The 22,531-nt window shown below is 37.9% G+C and overlaps 1 protein-coding gene across 1 annotated transcript in view; it reads right to left on the bottom strand.

Annotated features, from left to right (window-relative positions):
* PTPRD (protein tyrosine phosphatase receptor type D) overlaps positions 1 to 22,531 on the bottom strand; it is a 397,884-nt gene that overhangs the window by 33,811 nt on the left and 341,542 nt on the right. Inside the window, exons 29-30 of the mRNA XM_057723096.1 lie at positions 12,294 to 12,413; positions 11,622 to 11,776 (exon numbers count right to left, since the gene is read on the bottom strand). Coding sequence (XP_057579079.1) covers positions 11,622 to 11,776; positions 12,294 to 12,413 — 275 coding nt within the window. The remainder of the gene's footprint in view (positions 1 to 11,621; positions 11,777 to 12,293; positions 12,414 to 22,531) is intronic.

The following is a 22,531-nucleotide window of genomic DNA, read 5'->3' as shown; positions in this document are numbered from 1 at the left end:
ACAAAATTAACACACAGAAATCTCTTTCATTTCTATACATGAACAATGAAAGATCAGAAAGAGAAATTAAGGAAACAATCCCATTCACCATTGCAACAAAAAGAATAAAATACCTAGGAATAAACATAACCAAGGAGGTAAAAGACCTATACTCAGAAAACTATAAGATACTACTGAAAGAAATCAAAGACGACACAAACAGATGGAGGGACACACCATGTTCTTGGATTGGAAGAATCAACATTGTGAAGATGACTATATTACCGAAAGCAATTTACAGATTCAATGCAATCCCCATCAAATTACCAATGGCATTTTTCACAGAACTAAAAGAAGAAATCTGACAATCTGTATGGAAACGCAAAAGACCCCGAATAGCCAAAACAATCTTGAGAAGGAAAGACAGAGTTGGTGGAATCAGGGTTCCTGACTTCAGGCTATACTACAAGCCTACAGTGATCAAGACAGTATGGTACTGGCACAAAAACAGAAATACAGATCAATGGAACAGGATAGAAAGCCCAGAGATAAACTACGGTCAACTAATCTATGACAAAGGAGGCAAGGATATACAAAGGAGAAAAGGTAGCCTCTTCAATAAGTAGTGCTGGGAAAACTGGACAGCTACATGTAAAAGAATGAGATTAGAACACTCCCTAACACCATACACAAAAATAAACTCCAAATGGATTAAAGACCTAAATGTAAGGCCAGTCACTATAAAACTCCTAGAGGAAAACATAGGAAGAACACTCTTCGACATAAATCACAGTGAGATCTTTTTTGATCCACCCCCAGAGTAATGGAAATAAAAACAAAAATAAATAAGTGGGAACTGATGAAACTTCAAAGCTTCCGCACATCAAAGGAAACTATAAGCAAGACGAAAAGACAACCCTCAGAATGGGAGAAAATATTTGCAAACGAATCAACAGACAAAGGGTTAATCTCCAAAATATATAAACAGTTCATGCACCTCAATATCAAAAAAACAAACAACCCAAACAAAAAATGGGCAGAAGACCTAAGTAGGCATTACTCCAAAGAAGACATGGATGACCAAGAGGTACATGAAAAGCTGCTCAACATCCCTAATTATTAGAGAAATGCAAGTCAAAACTACAATGAGGTATCACCTCACACTGGTCAGAATGGGCATCATCAGAAAATCTACAAACAGTAAATGTTGGAGAGGGTGTGGAGAAAAGGGAACGCTCTTGCACTGTTGGTGGGAATGTAAACTGATACAGCCACTATGGAGAACAGTATGGCGGTTCCTTGAAAAACTAAAAATAGAGTTACCATATGACCCAGCAATCTCACTGCTGGGCATATACCCAGAGAACACCATAATTCAAAAAGACACATGCACTCCAATGTTCGTTGAAGCACTATTTACAATAGCCAGGACATGGAAGCAACCTCAATGTCCATCAACAGATGAATGGATAACAAAGAAGTGGTACATGTATACAATGGAATATTACTCAGCTGTAAAAAGCAATGAAACTGGGACATTTGTAGAGACATGGATGGACCTAGAGACTGTTATACAGAGTGAAGTGAGTCAGAAAAAGAAAAACAAATATTGTATATTAACACATATATGTGGACTATAGAAAAATGGTACAAATCAACCGGTTTGCAAGGCAGAAATAGAGACACAGATGTAGAGAACAAACATATAGACACCAAGTGGGGAAAGCCGGGAGGGTTTGGGGGGGAATGAATTGCGAGATTGGGATACCAAATTGTACACTCTAAATATATGCAGTTTATTGTCTGTTAAAAAAAAATAAAATAAATAAAAAGTGTTTATTTCAGAAAAAACTTATCTTCAATAAAATCTATGATTTAAAAACACCATGTGCTATCCCAGAAATATGTATCCCTGAAAATCAAAGAGCAAGGGATTTCAGGACTTGAAAGCTTAGACGGGGGTCCAACATTATGACTCACTTTTCTTCTATCCATCTAATCTTTTATTTTGGCCTCCACTAGATTTTGAAAAAGGGGATAGTCACTGAGTCATATAACACTTAAGGGCATTCCGAGGGCTTGCTGTTTTGAACTGCCAGAATGCAGGACGTTCCTACCAAGCACGGATATGAAGCAATGTGACTGATATCCTAGCAGAAAAGATCTGCATTTATCAACCCCAAAGAGCATGGCCCTTAAAAGTAGCCACCTTTGGAGGCTGAAGATTTATTGCAGCAGTGCTGCCGTGGTGCAAAAGTATTTTTGGAACTCCTTTTTGGCAGCAGAGTTAAGAGCCTATTGCCTGTTCTTTTGAATTGCCGAGTGGTGGTGCATTTTTGTCCTTGAAGGCGGAATTTTTTTTTATTTTATTGGAGCATAGTTTATTTACAATGTTGTGTTGGTTTCATGTGTACAGCAAAGTGGTTAGGTTATACATATACATATACTCATTCTTTTTCAGATTCTTTTCTCATATAGGTTATCACAGAATACTGAGTTCCCTGTGCTACACAGTTGGTTCTTGCTGGTTATCTTTTATATAGTAGTGTATATACATTATCCCTCCCCCCCCCACACATTTCCCCGTTGGTAACCATAAGTTTGTTTTCAATATCTGTAAGTCTGTTTCTATTTGGTAATAAGGTCATTTGTATCATTTATTTAAAAATTAGATTCTACATATGAGTGATATTAGGTGATATTTGTCTTTGTCTGACTTACTTCACATAGTATGATAATCTCTGGGTCTATCCATGTTACTGCAAATGGCATTATTTCATTCTTTTCTATGGCTGAGTAATATTCCATTGTATATGTGTACCACATCTTTTTTATCCATTTATCTGTTGATGGACATTTAGGTTGCTTCCACGTCTTGGCTATTGTAAATAGTGCTGCAGTGAACATTGGGGCACATGCATCTTTTCAGATTATGATTTTCTCTGGATAATTGCCCAGGAGTGGGATTGCTGGATCATAGAGTAGTTCTGTTTTTAGTTTTTTGAGGAACCTCCATACTGCTCTCCATAGTGGTTGCACCAATTTACATGCCCACCAACAGTGTAGGAGGCTTCTCTTTTCACCACACCCTCTCCAGTGTGTATTGTTTGTAGACTTTTTGATGATGGCCACCTGACCAGTGTGAGGTGATACCTTGTTGTAGTTTTGATTTGCATTTCTCTGATAATTAGTGATGTTGGAGTTGTTTATTTGTTTAAGTACCAAGAGACATCTAGAGTCAAGTCTTCAGTTTGTATGGTTGGTGATGAAGGTAGGGAATATGGTTGGCTGATTTTTCAAGTAATGAGCCTTGTTCTCTGTGTGAGTTAAAAAGTGATTCTTAACATAAGTCTCAGGGAGATTGTTTTCCTAATGCTTAAAATAAGAGAGCCATTCAAAGAAGGTTTTTCAAGCTTCAAAGCTTTGAGGTGTTCTGTCACTTGGATGCATACATTCTGCCACAATCGAAAATTAGCTTCATTGCCATATAGCAGTGGTTCTCAACTAGCAGTGACTTTGCCCTCCAGGGGACATTCAGCAATGACTGAAGACATTTTTGATTCTCACAACTGTTGGGAGGGTGCTATTGGTATCTGGTGGGCAGAGGCTAGGGATCCTGCTAAACCTCCTACAATGCACAGGACAGTCCCTCAAAACAAAAACTGCATGTCTCAAATGTCAACATGCTGAGGTTGAGAAAACTGGTCTTATAGTAACAATCTGCTCTAATAAGAATTGTTTTTCACTGCAATGAAATAATTATTACAGTACTTATGCATTTTTAAAGTGTTAAATATTCTAGTTGCTACTAACTTTCTAGGTTAACACACACACACACATTCATTTTCTGCTCTTCTCAATTACAAATTACACAGAAGTTCACATTTCTTTGTTGTTGTTTGATAGTATTCTTTGTTGTTTTATAATAATACAGCCAATTTAAATAACCATCTATTTTATATAGGGTAAAACACATAATGTGTTTTAATGATAATAAAAGCATCAAAAACATACTACTATTATCCCCACTTTACCAGATAGAAGTCAAGGCTTAGAAAGGTTAATTAACTTGCTCAAGGTCAGAGATGTAGTAAATGGTGCAGCAGAGATTTGAACTCTAGGAAACTGACTTCAAGTGCACAGTCTACACCACCATGCAATGCTGCCTCCAAAGGCGCTTTTAGGTCTGCAAAAAGCCGTCTCTGTTATTGTCTGGGGACAGGTCTGCTCTCATGTGTATAACAAACTGAGCAAAACAGAGAATGGCAGTTAAGAGGAGAAGACTTTGAATCATGAAACATTGGTTCTCACTCAGATTTTCTACTAACTAGTTAAAAATGTGGTCTACAGCAAGTCACTATAGCAAATTGAGACTTTTCAGTCTCAGTTTTCTTATCTGTATAATACAGATAAGGATAATAATGCAACCTACCATTCTGCTTATAAGGATTAAATCAAATAAATGGTGGGAAGATGGTCTGTAAATAGTCACATTCCTGCACAAAAGTGATTTGGTTGCTCTTCTTGGGCATGGAATGAGAACGGTAATAGTTTCTCAGTTGTCCTGGAAGGGATTTTTCATATTATAGACCTAATATATGACTTTGAAGTTAGTTTCTTATAATCTTGGTCTTACCTCTTCGCTACTGCCTTTATAATGCTTCTTTTCAAAAAAATTTTCCATTTCATCAGAAATGGAAAACGCCTTCATTTTGTTTTAAATTTTACATCTATGTGTAATTTCTTTTAATGTTTTCTTTTGACTCAATTATTTTTAAACTATTTTAGTGGAGATACGGTGTTTTTCTCTTATAGGACTGTACCATCAAAATATTAAAGCTCTGGCCTCCTGTTTTGAATCACTATGTTGTTTCATAAATTAAAAATTTGCTTTTTTATGCAGAATCATTGATATATAAGAACAGAACCTGGCATAATAGTTTCCACATGGTATAATTATTTTTCCTCTCCTTAAAATGTTTCCATAAATAAGGACGTAATTTGTATATTCCACCCATTTTCTTATCCAGAGATGGTGGTACTTTTAACAATCTAATCTTTTCATCTATAGAAGGCTAACTTCTCTTATTACTTAACTTATACATGAAAATGAATCCCAGGTTTAAGGAAAACATGGGTCTATGGTTCATACTTGTCAGCATCTCAAAACAATCACATGCTTTGGCAATACTTATGGTCTTTGATCTAAAGAGATATTTGAATGGAACATTGGGAAGAATAAAGGATGGAATTTAGAATCAATGGTTAAAAATACATTAAACAATTTTCCACAGCACTCTTAGCTCCTTTGGATCACAAGGTCTTTTATTTTTATGCTCATATGCAATGCTTTCCAAAATCCTTTGACCTTGAAAAGGCTATTTTTGTCAATACTGGGTTGGAATTAGGAGTAAATGGTTATGCTATGAATATGATCTAAGTAGTTTCTTGGTCATGCTTTCACCTATAAAGTCAAAAAGCATTATGAAGATTGGATCTTAGGAATCTTTCCAACCCTAAATTGTCATTTGATTTTTACTGGGTCACCCTTAGTGGCACACTGATGCTTCCAGGCCGTTATCTACATCTGGCCCACCGTTTCTGTTCTTTCAGTTTCGAAGACTGGTTTGATTCTATGATGTGAAAGATTTAAATTACTCTCAGAAGGTCTATTTTACTCTCCTTGGGATTGTTTAATTTAAAAGATAGATGCAGGGGGTCTTATCTGTGCTTCTTTCATATGTATTCATAAATGAATATATTTCTCCTATGAAGAAAGAATATTCCCTTGGTCCTAAAAGGGGTTAATGTGACTCAGAGTTAATATCATGAGTCAAGGTTTTATAACTGACTTAATGAAATTATAGTTTCATCCCGATTTATTCACTCTTAATGAAGCAAATAGAGCAAATCGGCTGTTGTATCCCTTTGGTGATAGTAGAATATAAACCACCTATTCTAAATAAAACACAAAGAATAGGGTTCAAAAAGGAAAAAAAGAAAAAAATGTCTTTATTTTCTAAGAGGAAGATTGAAATACTATGGAGAAATGTAATGTATAATGTCTATGAAAATAAATAGAAACTTCTCTCCCTTAGTCTCTTTCAAAACCTAAGTATATAAATAAGGAGAAAAAATATTGCATGTCTTTAGCACTGAGTAGATATCTGTGAAGAAATAATGACAGATATCTGCCTGACAGCCATGAGGTCAGCAAATATGTGGTAAGAAGTTACCTGGAAGGAACAAAGGTAATTTTTGCAACAAAAACAGTCTGAACTGGATACAGTGGTGGGTAAGCAGGTCATGGATTTTGAAATAAGGCCTCAATTTATGAGCTGTCTGACTTTGAGCAAATCACCTATGACCTCCCTGTGCTTAAATGTGCCTCACAAGTAAAATATATTGTTTTGTGGATTAAATGGGTGAACACTTAAGTGCTTAGTATGACTTGGAAAATAGTAATGGCTCAGTAATTGGTAGCTGTTTTGATTATGTTAAAATGATTAACTGGTAGAAGAGACTCACTTGCTGGCAATCACCTTTGATATAGAATGAGTGAAATAAAGGCTAGAATATGCACTGTGATAGGGAGTCAGAAAGGAAGGAGTGGGTCCTGCTGAACAAGCCATCAGGATAAGTCTAAGAGTAAACTGCCCGCTGCGTGGTTGGCTAGGGGAGAAGCTGATGACCATTGAGTGATGTATAAACTGGAGAATTTACTTGGTCTATAGGGCCAGGCAGCCTGGGGTACATAATGGCTTTGGCACCACTAGTGGCAGGAGCTCAAATAATTAAGTTGACTTTTCTTGGCCTGTGTTTTTTATATGTGTGCAATGGGAGAATAAAGTTCCTACCTCTGTAGATGATTGGGGGAAAATGCAATAACACACATGAAACACTTAGAGGAGGGCCTCTCCAGTCAGAGGAAAGATTATTTGCTGTTGATTCAAGATTCAATATCCTTAACTGTTATTTTGGCTCAAAAGCAGAGAGCTATGTCTATATTTAATCATGGAATGCAGGGCATGTGGGAAAGGACATAAAAGATACAGTAGTAGAAAAAGGGACTCAAACAGGTATTAGGAAGATAAAGGCAATTTAAAATAATGAAGCTGTAAAAAAAATTACTCCAACACTGAGACAAAAATATAGTCTCCTATTAAAAAACCAAAAACCAAAACCAGTCCAGCCTTGAAATTATCATACTGTTTCTCTAAAAATTCCTAAAACACCATATGGAATTTGATTAACTTCAGCAAGCAACTACTGAGCACCTACTACGATGTAAGAGCTGAGACACATTTGTGCATAATCTATAGTCCATGCTCTCTGCAACTGCAAGGCATACGTGATCTGCTAACAGCTGAATAGGCTAAGTGTGAAGCTATTTTATGAGAGTTCAGAGGATGGAAGGTTCAGTTCTTCCTGTGGGAAGAAGAATGGAGAATGAGCTTAAAAGTTTTTGCCAGGGTTTTAACTCAAATGTCTACAAGATGAAGCAATTCCTATAAATAGATAAGCTGAGTTGTGCGTAAAAAAAAAAAAAAAAATGAGTGGGGAGGGTTTGGAAAACTGGACAGTGCATGCCGGCTTAAAGGCATTCAAGTTCAAAGTTTTAAAGAAATTACTGTGTATATTAATGAAGGCATCTGAGGCCAGTCTGCAGCCTTTGCAATACACATAGGAAATACTATTTAAGTTAGATTATAAAGCACGGTTGCACATCATCAGGTAGAAAAGGGAAATGGGTGAAATTCCAGAGTAGATCAACATCATTTGCTGAGAGCCAGAGATGAAAGTACTTGGGATGTATACCTAGCAGTAGGTGCCTGAGAGAGTGAACAATGTGGTTTGAAGGGCGAGATCAGCCTCGATGATAAATGGCCATGAATGAAATGCGAAGAAGTTCAGTCTTTATCTTGAAGGCCTTCAAAACCACAGCATTAATTTCTATGTATCCTTAACAGCATCACTTTAAGAGCTTAACGGTTTCTCAGGTCTTTGTGAGAACAGTTTTATTATTATAAAAGATTCTAACCAGTAGCATTAAAATGTTCTCTGTCAATTTAAAATATCTGATGGTATTTCTATGATGGAAGACATCTCAATTTAAAAAATCTATTCAATTAAATATTTGGATATTTATAAACATCTGGTTATTCATAGGATGGATGGCTCAACGTCATACAGATAATATCCAAGTTCATGTTGAGTTTTTATCCCTAGAGTTAGACATATACATATGTCCTTGAAAACTCGCTCAATAATTAATATACGAATATTTAACATTCTTGCATACTTCTATATAAGATGCCCTGTCCTAAGTGCTTTCCGTGTATCACTTCATATCATTTCATTTAATCTTCATCAAATTCTTATCACTATGAATAGTGTTACCCCGTTTTACAGGTGAAGAAACAGAGGCTAACAAATAGGAAATAACTTGCTCAGAGGCACACATCCAATAAGTGAACAAGCCAGAGTTTTATCCAGGCAGTCTAGCTCTCCAGAGTGTGCACCCTTAGTGTTGAGATTGCATGTTCTGTATGAAGTGACTGACAGCTGGAGTTGGTCTTTCCTCCTACATCTGTTGAACCAGACATTCCCTCATTTAGGAATGTGGTAAACTCTGTCCTTCTCCTTGACCTTCCAAGGTCTTGTCTCTGCTTGTTGCACTGGCCTATTCTCATAACTCTTTTCTATTATTGATTGCTAGAATTATTTTATTCATAATGGCTTCTTAGTCCTGTCACATTTACTACTTAGACAAAACTATTGGAGGAAATGAATTTCTCTTTTTCCAGTCTCATTCCCCTTTTTTTTGTCTACCACCAGACTTCTTTTAGAAACTCCTCCTTTCTCATAGGATCTGTTTGGCAGAAGGCTTAGACTAACTTTGAGTTTGTCACTACTTCTTCATTATAGAGAAAAAAAATTTGAGTCCACCATAAAAGAAATCACAACATGAAATGCAGTATATAAACTCCAGCGTATTTTCTGTGATTATTTGTAACATGATCATGGTAACTAATCAGGATCCCTTTGTGACATGGCTAGTGTCACTTTCTGCATAGTTTCTTTCCTGCTTAGAGATGATTTTTAAACCAGCATTTCTGGGATACCACAGGAGCAGTTGTTACCTGGAATGACTTTCCTCTGCCACTCCAGGAGAAAAATTATGCTCTTGGGTTTTAACATACTGGTAACCAAGTCAAAGATTCAGGATGCTCTGGAAGTTGGCGGTGTGGATGAAGCCTCTCTTAAATAAAGAGGCTGAGATTTCTTATCAGACACGTGAGGTTTCCTTTGGGTGAACAGAGATCATTTCCCAGAGCTCAGCTTATGCTGCATCTTTTCCTTCATTGTTTCAAAGTCGCTAATAAATTTCCTACACCAGTATACCTACTCTTCTGTTGTTTGTTTCAATACTAGCTTCTCCGGAGCCTCAGGCATAGCACTTCCAAATGTCAGCAGCTATTAGCTCTGCACATTCATCTTTGCTTCTTTATTTCTCCTGAGTCGTCTGTATCTCTCAGAGGTAAGTCCAGGTGGCTTAAACATAACATTGCGGGGTTGTATGTTGGGGGGGTATGTCTTTTCTCAAAATAAGGCATTATAGCTATCTTATTTCTCCTACTTGCTTGCAAAGCTTCTTGGACCCCTCTAAGTACCTATCATAAAGCTTTATATCTTACTTATGATCAACAGAGGGTAAACTGCATTTTTAAAATTATCATTCTATTTATTTTAGTTTTCCAGGGCCTCCACTTTCATTTATAGAAGTGGGAAGCACATTTTGAAAGAGGGAACATACTGTATTTTGAAATGCAATGCAAATATCATAATACTTCCTTTCAATGAAAACTTCCAAGTTAGGTTTCCCTAATTTTTGTTACTATTATTTTATATATGTAAATGTATATGTATTTTTGTGTGTACACACACACACACACACACACACACACCCATCTGTGTGCATGTATGTATGCATCTGTATAAATTGCATTTTTGCCAGTAGGCATATGAGGGCAACATTTCTTGAGTGAGACCAAACTTCCTTTTTAATCTTCTAGGGCTAAACTCCATCTGAAAACATTTCATGTGTGATCTTCATAATCAATGCCAAACAGAGGCACCATGTAACCAGCTTCAATGGCCCTTTGGGGTCTGCAAAGCAGCATGTATAACAGAGTACACAGACTGCCTGCTGAAACCAACCAGAATCTGATTTCATGATGCCAAAGCATTTGCTCAATTAATAATAATTTGCTCAAATTAATAACAATAATTTATAGTGTTTAAGAATCATGCAAAAAACTGCAGCATAGTGGCAGGTCCTCAAAGGCCCCTGTGCTGGTTAGAGAGGAGCAAGAAATAGATTATAAGGTGAGGATGATTGTACCTCCAACTTCTTAGCTATCTTACTTGAACCAAACCCTGCAGCCTCTTATGTTCTCTTTTGATCTGACATACTGTTAAGAACATCAAACACAGTAAAGCATGGGGGAGTGCTTTGGAATTTATAAAATACTCAATGAATAAAAGCTACTGTTATTAGTTTTTGTTGGGGTAAAAATGCTGGAAAAGAGAAATAAAACACTATCTTGTTTGGAATTTTCCAGGCCATTGTTTAACAATCACCCCTCTAGCTTGGGTTAGTCAGGTAAATTTTGTTGTTTTTCTTCTGATCTATCCATTGTCCCCAACTTTTTATAAAAATAGACCCTATTTCTCAGATCTACTATATTATGCTATAGTGTAATATGGGATGTGAATGACAATTATATTATTCAGTCACAATAGAAGTGGTTTATGAGAGATGCTTCCTTTCCTCTTTTATATGCTTTCAAACTGTAAATTTACTTATCTGTGCAAGAAGCCATATTCTTTCATATTTGAATTTCTTAGGTTACAAAAAACTATTATGAAGTTACATGAACTGTAATTTATATAGTAATAAGCAGAATCTGACTAGATATCTTTAATAATCTGTTAGTAATGATACTTGAGAAGAATTCAGGAAACTGGAAGAAATCAGTTTAGTATTAAAAATGTATGAACACTTATATAGAGTAGAATCTAAGCAGTGATATAGAGAATGCTAGAATTAAAAGTAGAAGATAATAAATTATACATTTCAAGAGAAATACGGATTCATTACCTCCAAGTACATAAAATACATTCTTCCAAACTATAGGTCTTTGTATATATTTTATTAAATAAAATTTTAAAACTCAAAACAGTATATTTTCTATATGTGACTTGATAATACTAATATGCAGAAGGCATCTTTAAGCAGTAAGAAATTACCTCTGTAAGTTTGTATGTTTACAGTATTATTTGGTTCCGCATTTTTTACATATAAACATTGGGTCGGCCACAAAGTTCATATGTTACGGAAAAACCGGAACAAACTTTGTGGCCAACCCAACACTAAAAGGGTTGTATCAGCCCAGCCCACAAGAGCCTGTCAAACAATTCATAAATATATGAATACATAAAGAATATCTATTTTTGCTCCAAAGAGAAAACAGCATGGACCATAGGTGCCTTTATCTCCCGGGGGGGGGGGGCGGTATGCACAGTATTAATGTTAGTATAGGCCTCATGTGGGAAAAAGTGCTCTCAGAACTTCTTACCTGCAGTGCACAACCATCGGGCCTGCATCAGGAGGGTTACAGGTTTTGACTCTCCGTAAGAAAGCTAGGAAAGGCGTTGGGTGTTCTGGAACACCGTGATCAGGCCAGGCGGTGAACTGGAATTGTCTTACTTCTCTCTTCTCACTGGAACCATTCTGTGAAGTAGGAACACTGGCTGAAATTCTGTGTTCCTAGCCTCCGGTTGTAATGATGAGTAATAACATGGAAGAGGTAACACAAAGATGTGCTATCTTAATTCCCTCCCCCACCCTATATCCTTTGGGAAGACACACTCTTTGGAGTTACAAACATCAAGCTATTTGTAAATGACAAATATTTGCTCAGGAAGACAAAATTCCTAAGTGAGAAGCACTACATTTTTCAGGTTTAACTATCAGGAGCACTCCTGTTGTATTTTACAGAAAGAACTAGTTTTTCTTCACCTATTCTTCATTTGCTGAGACTTTCATTCAGAGCAAGAGTTCCATATTTACTGATAAATCGCCAGACAAGGAGAAAAATTGCTGAGTGATAATGGAAGAATTATTTCATTCTTCATTGTTGCCAGTAGAATCAAGATTTAAGTAAAGCCTTGAGATACCTGATTTCTACAAAGAAGCTTTCTTTAAATAATGGAAAGGGGAAAGGGAGGGAAAAAAAGAAAAAGCAAACCTTGTAAAGTGCAAATGTTCGAACACAATATGTGGCCAGCTCCACGGTATCTAGCAGCGTCACTTGGACCAGCCCATGGGTTTCTGTGCCTCTGCTGGGCCAATACTGGTCACACTTCACCTAGAAGACACAAGTGACACATTTAGGGCAGATCCTCATCAATTTCTCTATTAGCTTTACTTTGAGTTGCTGTTGAAGGAAAACAGCTTTTCTGCATTTCGTTTTATGTTGATCTTTTTCTGGCGTGCATTCTTGTTATCCCAATATATGTAAATTACTGCGCTGATGCCAATGTAAACCACATTTTTCAAACTGGTAAGAATACTAAGCAGTAACAGATTCAATTTTCCTGGAGAAAAATAAATTGCAGATTGTTGCTGAGTAAAATAAGGAGAGAGGGATTTGAAACGTCAGAGTACTTGAAAAGAAAACACAAATTTGCTCTGGAATAGACGTTAAGAATCGCTTCACAAAAATTACACTTAGGCACTTAAACATCAAGGTTTAAGAGGCACAAACTATTTCATCTTGAGCTATCACCGTCTCCAAGCATGCTTGTTTAAAGAAAACTAGAAATAATTTGTAAATCTATCAAAGTATAACAAACAACATAGCATTTTTTAATATAAGATAAATGGTATGTGTATCAAAAACAAATTAAATCTATAAAGTCTAGGGGGAAAAGAGCTGTCTGTTCTTTAAAAAGTCTCAAAGGGTCACATGCTAACAGTGGCAAAGTTTAAATAATTTAAAATCCATTCATTTCAGATGAATAATCTACAATTATTATGTGGAGTTGAACAACAGAAGTATGTAAAAAATATTCAACCCAATTAGTTTAACATGCAACAAAGAATAATTCCAAGTCTGCAGTAAGCCTCGAATTTACTGAACGTGTCCTTTGGGCATTAAAAAGCATAATGAAAAATAGCAAAGACAACACTATATTTTCTAGTAAGACCACAGATCAGAATATATTTACCCTTTCTATCTCAGATTAAAAGAAAAATATGGGAGTAGTTCTTAATTGAAGCCAACTAAAATGCATTTCTCTAGGTAAAGAAATCTAGTACTATTTTATATTAGAATGCACATCTACTTGAAAAAGAAAGAGTCGAAAGTTACAATCTTTGGATTTAAACAAAAGCAATGAGGCATTATTATCATAGATACTAGAATTTTTTGACCCAGTGAACAGAATTACTAGATAATTATTTGCTTTCATGTTGAATATAAATATTACTAGCATTATGTGACTAATACTGTAATTTTCTGTTTCACAACTAAGGCTTCTGCTTCTCAAAGGACTCAGCCTGTTTCTATTTAGATACTGGACATTCTGAAAAGGGAGAGGGTTAATCCTCTACACAATTTCCTAGACTAGATAAAAGAGAAGGTAGTTTTACAGTAAGGCAGAGACTGCATTCTCAAGGTTTGACTCCTGTGCCTTTATGTCAACTGTGAGACCCACATAAACATTGTCTATTTTATGGAAAACAAACAAAAGTAGTTCACAGTAAAATGGAGACTTTGTATCTTAGTAAGATTTTTTTAAAAAGACTTGCATTTTCTAGATGCACAAAGTATTCTTCTGTTTTATACTTCTATCCTATGTTCTAATTTAAAAATAACACAAGGGAAAGGCAATTCTTTAAGGAGAATATTGATGTAGCAAGACCAGGGTTGGGTACCTCTATATGTTCTCTGGCTATCCATTAAAACCCAAGTCGTATCTGGACAAACCTCAGCAAAGACTACTACCCTAATAGAGCCAACACTACTTAAGTAGCCATAATTCAGATGGAAAAAAAAAATCACAAAAATTAAGTCAAAGGCTCTGTTTTAAACCATGCAATAGATGTCAAGTTGATGTCTTGCTGCAAAAGACAAAAGAAACTTTGAAGGCCTCTTATTGCAACATTTGAAGGGATGCCAACAATGTACTGAGTTTAGGAATCAAGAGAAAAACTCGAACTCATTATTTAACAGTTTCAGCTGGACATCAACCCTTTCAAATAAAAAACAACAGGTCAAATCCCACGAGAACAAATACCACTATGATGGGCACAGAAACAGCAAGTTAATGCAGCAAAATGAACTAGAAGGTCAGTACAATGCACTGAACCCAATTCAATGTAATTGTGTTTCAAAGTTGGGAATTGGTTATCCTCAGACCTTTTGGTGAGGTAAGACAAAGGAAAAGAAGAAGAGAACCAAAAGCCAACTTTATGTGACCTCTGGAAAAATGACTCCATTATTGAGTGACTTTCCATCTACAAATCCACTCCATCCCAAAGATGTAGGAAAACCTAAATTTATACTAATTATTCTCATACTTCTAGTAATAAGTTTGAAAACTGAAACTATTTTTGGCTTAGACTGACCTCTTTAGGAAAAAAATACCACAAAACATTACTATAAGGAGTAAATATTGTGAACATTTTTAGCTAAAAGAATAAAAAAAACAGTTCCTGTACTCGTTTTAAATAATGTACTCTAACCTTACTCTTTACAAAAAAAAAAAAAATCCTCTAAAATGTTTTAAGTGCAACTACAAAAACTAGGAGCCATTTTTTAAAAAAAGCCAATATATTTAAACATTGCTGTTTTCTCTCAGGAAATATTTCACAAAGTGAGTTTATGAGAAAGTAAGTGTTCTAACGTATGTGCACATGCACACATACGGTCTCAGCAGTGGGATCACAAGTGTTCCCTGAGCTCTCTGAACTTCATCTACAGAGACACATTCTTCCCTTTAGTAGCAAGGACCACAGCAATCTTTTCTCCACCTCATTCTCTGAGTAGCCTGCACAGGTTTCATGCAAGTTCTGAGGGCTAAATTTAAGGGCTTGGACTTACTGGCGAATATTCCTTTAAGCCTTTCATTTTTAGCTGTACACTAAACAAATAATTTCTGATTCCAATGTTAGAGAGCAAATTGGAAGTCCAGTGATGAAAAAATAAAAAAGGACACAGGAGAATAATAGAAATTATTTTTTTTCTAATTAGTTAATGCAAATGAATTAGATCTGTTTTCCTGTCTTGAAATGTTTTCTTTGACAATAACCCCCGCCCCCACCTTTTTTTCCTGGGAGAAGAATCTCAGAAGGCATTTCTAGAGAGTTACTAAATACTTGTTAGGCTTCCTGCATACAGCTGTGTGTGAGTTGAGACGTGTAGGAGGCTCCCCTCTGGGTATATAGAATGAGAAAGCAGGAGCCCCTGAATACAAATACTGATTTCTATCTTTTCTTATTTGATTTTGAAGTGACTACAAGGGGCCTTCAGGACTGATTTATGGAAGGTCAGGCAGTCTCACTGGTTGACCAGTAAGCAGGTTCTCTATTTCCAGGATCAAAGCCTCTTAGCCTCTTCTGTAAAATGGGAATAATTATCTCCAGCATGACAGGGCTATTATAAGTCCCAAGAATCTCATACCTGAAACTCTGAACCCAGTGGCCAACACAAATAGGTATCCGACAGGAACAGTAGTTATTAATTATTAGATTAGGTTCTCAATTTTTTTTCAGTTGTTATAAACATTCTGAATGTGAAAAAAAGTGAACATGTTATTAATCCCAGGAGATATGTATTCAGCACGTTCTAGATGGAAGGTAAAGTGTCAGTGGCCATGGGGACATCATACTGAAAAACACAGCCCTGCCCCCAATCCATCAGCCTTACTGACTAAACATGGGGATGTGTTTACATTTCCTGTTTTTCCAAATAGGTAATTGTGAGATTCCAAACAACTCCCTTAATAAGTGCACCTGGGCCCCAGTCTGCTGTGAGAAGACAATGTACTGACTCTGAGGTAGACAAGGAGGGAAGCAGAACTCACTACCCAGGCTGTGGTTTAGAAGCATCACCCTGTAACTCTAGTTGAGGCCTAAACTGAATGAGGCAGTTCAGCTTGCTGGCTAAATCTGGCGGGGGGGTGGGATACTTTTATTATCACAAAGTGATTCCCCTGTGTGGTAAGCTCTCATCTCGCTATAATTGTGGCCAGGTGGACCAGCACTACATATATGCTATGGAATATTTTCTCTCATAGCAAACTATTGAAAGCAACTTGATAGAATGATAGAGCATATTTAAATGTATTAAAAAAACGACACCTCATTATTGAAAATATCTTGTAGGATCTGCTCCAGCAGGTCTGCTGACTGTGCTTTGGGGAAATGCTCTCCTTCTAGTTCCATTTTTCACTTCCACGTGGCTTATGTTGGATGTGGCCTGGCACGTCACGGGCACACAACACATGCAAGCCAACTTTATAATCAACTATACTGTGGTCTAGGTTGGCTTATTTTTAAGTAGCCTAAAACTTTATGAAAACAGAACCTCCTCATTTCAATTTAACAGAGCCTTATTGAGCATGGCAGCATGGTAAAGCACCAGGATTCCAAATGTGACAAATCAATACCTCCAAAGGGTTCCAGCATCACTGGACCAAAATGCATTTGCTACATGTTATTTGGAAAAGCCTGTCTAGGGCCAGGTTATTTAGCCAAAGAAGGACTTAGGATAAATGATACCTGGAAAACCGTAACTGTTGCTGAGAGTGGCTGGAAATCAGTATTTAGTAAGTTTGGGCAGAGGATTGGAATGGATATATTCAATGGATATAATATTCAGATAAATATTAGGATATATTTTAGTGGACAGAAATATTAGATGCCAAACTGTTTTTTTCCAAAATAAGGAGAGAGATCATTTCAGTGATTCTCTTCTTTCAGTAACAGTGTCATTCTCTCCACTGAATTAATATCAATATTTAGCCATATCTGTTTTCAAATGGCAAAACTGTCTGGTTTGTGTATTTCCCCTTTCCATTTTCTCTTTGCTAACCACTATTTAGTGGAGAATCGAGGGCAGTGGATACTTGAAATGAGAGTGATATTAAGGCATTTGACTACCGGCATAGTAATAGCTTTTCATAAATAAAATCATAAAGCTGAAAAATATTATTCTCTAAATAAACTAAATTTTGCATTATAAAATTGCTTATCAGGTCACTGAACCACTCAAACACTTTCTAAACCGTTTATTATCTTAAAAGCCTGATATTCCCTTTTGTTTGATGTCTGCTATGAACTGAATATTTGTGTCCCCCCAGAATTCATATTAGGAGGTGGGGCCTTTGGGAGGTGATTAAGTCATGAGGGTGGAGCCCTCATAGAATGGGATTAGTGCTTTATAAGAGAAATCCCAGAAAGCTCTCTCACCCCTCCATCATGTGAAGATACAACCAGACAGTTTTCTATGAACCAGGAAGCAGCACCTTGATCTTAAACTTTCCAGCCACCAGAACTGTGAGAAGTAAGTTTCTGTTGTTTAAACCCACCCAGTCTATAGCATTCTGTTACAGCAGCCTGAACAGAATAAGACAATGTGTCTGCCAGGGGTTAACAGAGGGAGCTGCACTGAACTTTTCCAATGATTTCTCCCATTATATCCACAGTTTCTAGCACTTTGTTGTAGCCAGAGGAAAACTGTGTGAAATGCCCCTCCGTAATGGCCAGGTAGCACTTGGCTATCAGCCCTTCCCTCATGGTTTGGGTCTTTGGAGTTTGCCCCTCAGTCCCCATCACTTCTGGCAGCGGTTGGGAGCTCCACACCTCTGCATCTGCCTTCACCTGCCCAGCGGCTGTCTGTGGTCCAGCCGTGCTCCATTCTCACTGCCACTGAGCATTCGATGATGAAGTTTCAATAAAAAGATAATTTTTATATACCAGCCAGTATTGATACATTTCAATATTTTAACACCCAGTAAAACTATACTGGTGTAAAGGAGCTGAATGTCTGCCTTACCTGGGCATAAAGATTAACCTACGCTTCTCAAAATCTTAGAAGTGACTTAGTCTATCCCGGGAGTGCTATAAACATGGACGCAGAGAATAAGAGCGGCTTTGCATAATGTCACTGGAAACAAAGCTGCGTTTCCCCCTCCGAGGCCAGTTTGTTCCTTGGTCTGTGTTGCCTCTAATTCAATGGAATAGGAATGTTTTGAGCCAGAATCTGTAGGCTGCTATTCTAAACAGAGGAGGTGGGATGGGGAAATAAGGTAGAAAATCCAGGAAGCAAATAAACAGTAAGAAAGTGGCGGGATTCTTTCTCTTTTATCTGACACTGTGTCTGTTGACAAGAGAAAACCAAGAGTGTGGAACTTGCTAGATAAGGACCCAAACATCCTTTAGGTTGCCAACAGGAGTATCATTCTTTTTGTTGCCAGTGTCCTATATACATTAAGTATCCACCACTTTTCAAAAACAATCCCATGCATCATGCAGACGCCAAAGGCAATCTCTGTGCTGCCGTCCCTACAGTTGCTTAAGGAAAAAGCAGTTTCTGTTGCCCAAGATAGGCAGTGCTTTAGGCTGCAGTGTGAGAAATTAAATGTTCACGGCCTTCGGCGCTTCCAGTTCTATTTGGAAAAGGACACAGACCTGGCATTTGGAAAGCATTTGCTCTCCATTAAACTTACCGAACCTTGACAAACCAGAGGGGCCAAGAATTAGTCTGCCACTGGCCAAGGCTGGGCCTCCCAAACCCGATAACAGCAATGAAAACAATAACACTGCCATTTATAATCTTCAGCGGGATCCTGCCAACTTTTAACCCCAAAGGACCTCACCATCTGAAAAGAATCTCAAGATTTGTTTTACAGAAAAACAAGAAAACGTTTGATCAGAATCTCCTTTTTCACTGCTTTTTACCTGGCAGCCACAGAAGCAAGTGGGAATATGTCTCCATCTCACCGTCACTCTCTATTGGGGTAAATTTACTACACGGTGACATTCAAGGAATGGAGAGGACATAGGAAGAGTGAGTGGTCTTTAGGTCAGATGTGCTCCACTGGCCAAGCGTCAAGTTCAACTCCCTAAACTATTAACATAGTGTAGTTAATGCCAGCCTGATCCCTTTGGCCTCGACAGCATCTAACCTCCATTCATTAGTACAAACAACCAAATTCACTGGAGCAGGGATTTTCCTGTTCCTGGCCTACGGTAAGTCATGATGCACAAAACATTTGATCTGCTCTAGTAAGGGATGCTATCAACCAGGCTGCCTGGTTCTCTATTTGGGAACAGAAAATGGGATCTAGAGAGTTTGGAAACCAAGTATAGACTTCTTCACTTCTAATTCTACGCTTTTACTTCTAATCAATGTGATCCACATTGGATGACAGTTCAAACCGTGTCCCATTTTTTGGGTGTCAAAATTTCACTCCCATCCGTGACATTTATAGCACTAAGGACCACCACAACACTAGCTCTTTAAGTGCATCAACTCCCACTATAAAGCTTGCAAGACAGGAAGTGTCAGCTACAGGAACAGACTGAAGGTAGGCTGGGAGGACAAGTGAAAGCCAAATATCCCTTAACCTCGGCGAAGTCATTTCACCTCCTAACATTAATCAAGGCTGCTCAAAAATTTGTCAGCCATAGGTGTACATATTCCCTCTGTCTTGTGTACCTCATGATGGGAAACAAAGTAGAAGAGAAACAGCCAAAAGCACATAGATAAAGGAAGAAAAAAAAGTGAAAAATCACCCACTAAATAATAGAGCTTCCTGGGCCAGCAATCACCTTGGCAGCTCCTACCTCGGAGACTCCAATTCCTCAAGCAACGCTTGCCAACCATGTGTCCCAGCTGCCCGCAAATAACACCCTAGGAGTGGAAATCCCAGCTGTATACATTTTACTCTCCTACCAGTGCTTCATTTTTTCCGAACTTTTCCTGCCCTCCATGTGGTTGCCCAAACCAATTCATGTGCTTATTGGCATGTTATGAAACATGGAAACAATTAGAGACCACATTCTGGGGCACAAGAATGACTCGCTGCAGAATCAATGAACTACGCAGAACTTGAGAGGATTTGGCAAAAAAGATGGAAACTGTGGAATAAAACCAACTAACCGTATTTCATGTCACACGGTATACAAGGCTTTAAATTGATCTGTGCCTTTTCAGGCAGCAATCAAACTTTGCCTTCAAAATCTCCAGGTTTTAGCTTTGTGTGTGTGTGTGTGTGTGTATACACTTTTTAAAAAATATATATCCTAATGAAACTCACAGGAAATAGTCAACTTACACATCTTCTCTTCAGGGTTGATAAATGCATGTACACACCGTGCAAGTAGTCTCCTGATTTGTTTGGGATTCTTTCAAAGCCACCTTTGAGGGAGAGTGATGGTATTTGAAAAATCAAAGAACTTAAGTTTTCAAATGGCCACCTTAAGCCCTAAGCCATACCTCACACTTGGAAAGGGCTTCTTTAGTCCTCCAAATGCTAAGAATGGTCAATTCTCTAACAAAAGACCAGTGACATGTCTAACACACGCTAACAAACCCAGTATCCTCTTGCTTGAGTGAACTGTTCTAACTCAGCAAAGGTTACAAGCCCTGCTGCTGTATCAACCACAGCAATAAGGTGAGAGTAAGCCTCAGCACAGCAGAGGACTGCAAAACACAGGAGGCAGGTTGCAAGGGGAGAATGCCCTAGCATCACCAAATAAACAAGAATGGCGAAGGAGAATGAAAAATTGAACCAAAAGGAAATGTGGTGTCAAGAATATATTATATTTAGTGATAATTGTTACCACATGAATTCATGTTGATATTACTTGCTATTTTCATACTGTATTGCTTTAAGATATGTGAAAATAGCAGCCAGAATGCTCTATTATGGTCTTTTCGCAGACTGACACATTCCCTGTGTCAGGGTCTCCATTCTGGAGATTCTGCCAAAGGCAAGTGCAGAAGAACCCCATGTTCTGAGCTACCCTCTCCTCTCGACTAGGATGCATGGCTGTACTATCCTGGGAACAGCGGGCGGAATTCACCATGTGCAGTGACTCTCCTGAGTTTGGTCAGGATTCATCGTCAGCCACAGAGAAACAAACTCATTTCATCTGGGAACAAAAATTGAATTATTTGGAAGCCAGATTTAGGGGGACTAAAGTTATAATGGTAACGCCTCCAACTTCTCTATCTCAAACAAAAAATAATAGTAGAGACTCACTGAGCCACCTTGTATCTCAGGCAGTACCCACAATAACCCTATCATGTAATCCAAAAAGGAGAAAGGAGACTTCGAGGAGTCTAGCGGCTTGCTCAGTGTCTCACAGCTCGTGTGCACTGCAGTCAGGATCTAAACACAGACATTTGACTGCAAGGTACCCCTTCCTGGAACTATGTCAGGTAGTTTCCTTTGATGGTGGTATCCCTAGGCAGTTCTGTGTTAACATGCTGTCTTCTCTTCCCCTTTCCTCCTCTTCTCTCTTTCCCATTCCAGTTAACAGGTATTCCTGCCTATCTGTAATAAATAGAAGTGTTTATATACACCCACACACATACACGATGCCTTTTTTTTTTTTAATAAGCCAAGGGGATGAATATTATTTCAGGAACCTGAACCTTCATCAAAATAATGCAGTTTCAAGCTTCCGTCCTTGGAGAGGTGATTTGTTTAAATTACCTGGACCTCCTCCCTTTCTGAGAGAGACTACAGGCAGTTTCTAAGTAAAGCCAGGATAGTGCATATGTCTACTTTAAAGCTGGCTGCTGGGAACTGAGAATTCATTGAGTCCCTGGGTCAGCCCACATAATCCACAAAGTTCCCCACGTATGGAGCTATATATTTCAGCAACAACTAACTACTGTTATAAAACACTGTTTTTAAAGTGAAATTCAATCTATATTCTTGTTTTGAGAATCCAGGAATGCCTTCCGCTTCCTCCCTGGGACTTCGGGGGAAAGAGTAAGTGGATGGGGGGAACGTGAGGTGGGAGGATGTGAAGATAAATGGTGGATGAGATAATTTGGAGGACCGGTGCTTTGTCAGATCTCTGTGGGGCACTTCGTCATTTATTCTCAAGTGTTCTAGACTGGGGAACAAAGGGCTTTTGGGCCTTTGGGGGGCAGGGCTCATTTGTATGGTCAGGTTGATGATGGTTGAGATTTCCCAGTATCGGCTTATGCAGGTCATCATAAGTTTGGGTATAGGCTGAACCACCACAGAATAAAAATCACAAGACAGCACTTTAATTGGCCTCCTCAGGTCATTTAACAATGGAGAAAGCTAACTTGCAAGAGCAAAGAGTAATTAATGAATGGAGCAAACAGAGGTTCATTTAGTAACTTCCAAATAAGTTTCTCTGTTTGAGGTGGGGGAAAAAAAAAAGTAGCCTGCAACATAAAGATAAACTGTAGGTATTTAAGTCACAATGCCT

The sequence above is a fragment of the Hippopotamus amphibius genome, chromosome 2, assembly GCF_030028045.1.
Source record: "Hippopotamus amphibius kiboko isolate mHipAmp2 chromosome 2, mHipAmp2.hap2, whole genome shotgun sequence".
NCBI classification, from domain to species: domain Eukaryota; kingdom Metazoa; phylum Chordata; class Mammalia; order Artiodactyla; family Hippopotamidae; genus Hippopotamus; species Hippopotamus amphibius.
This window is presented reverse-complemented; position numbering and strand designations above follow the sequence as displayed.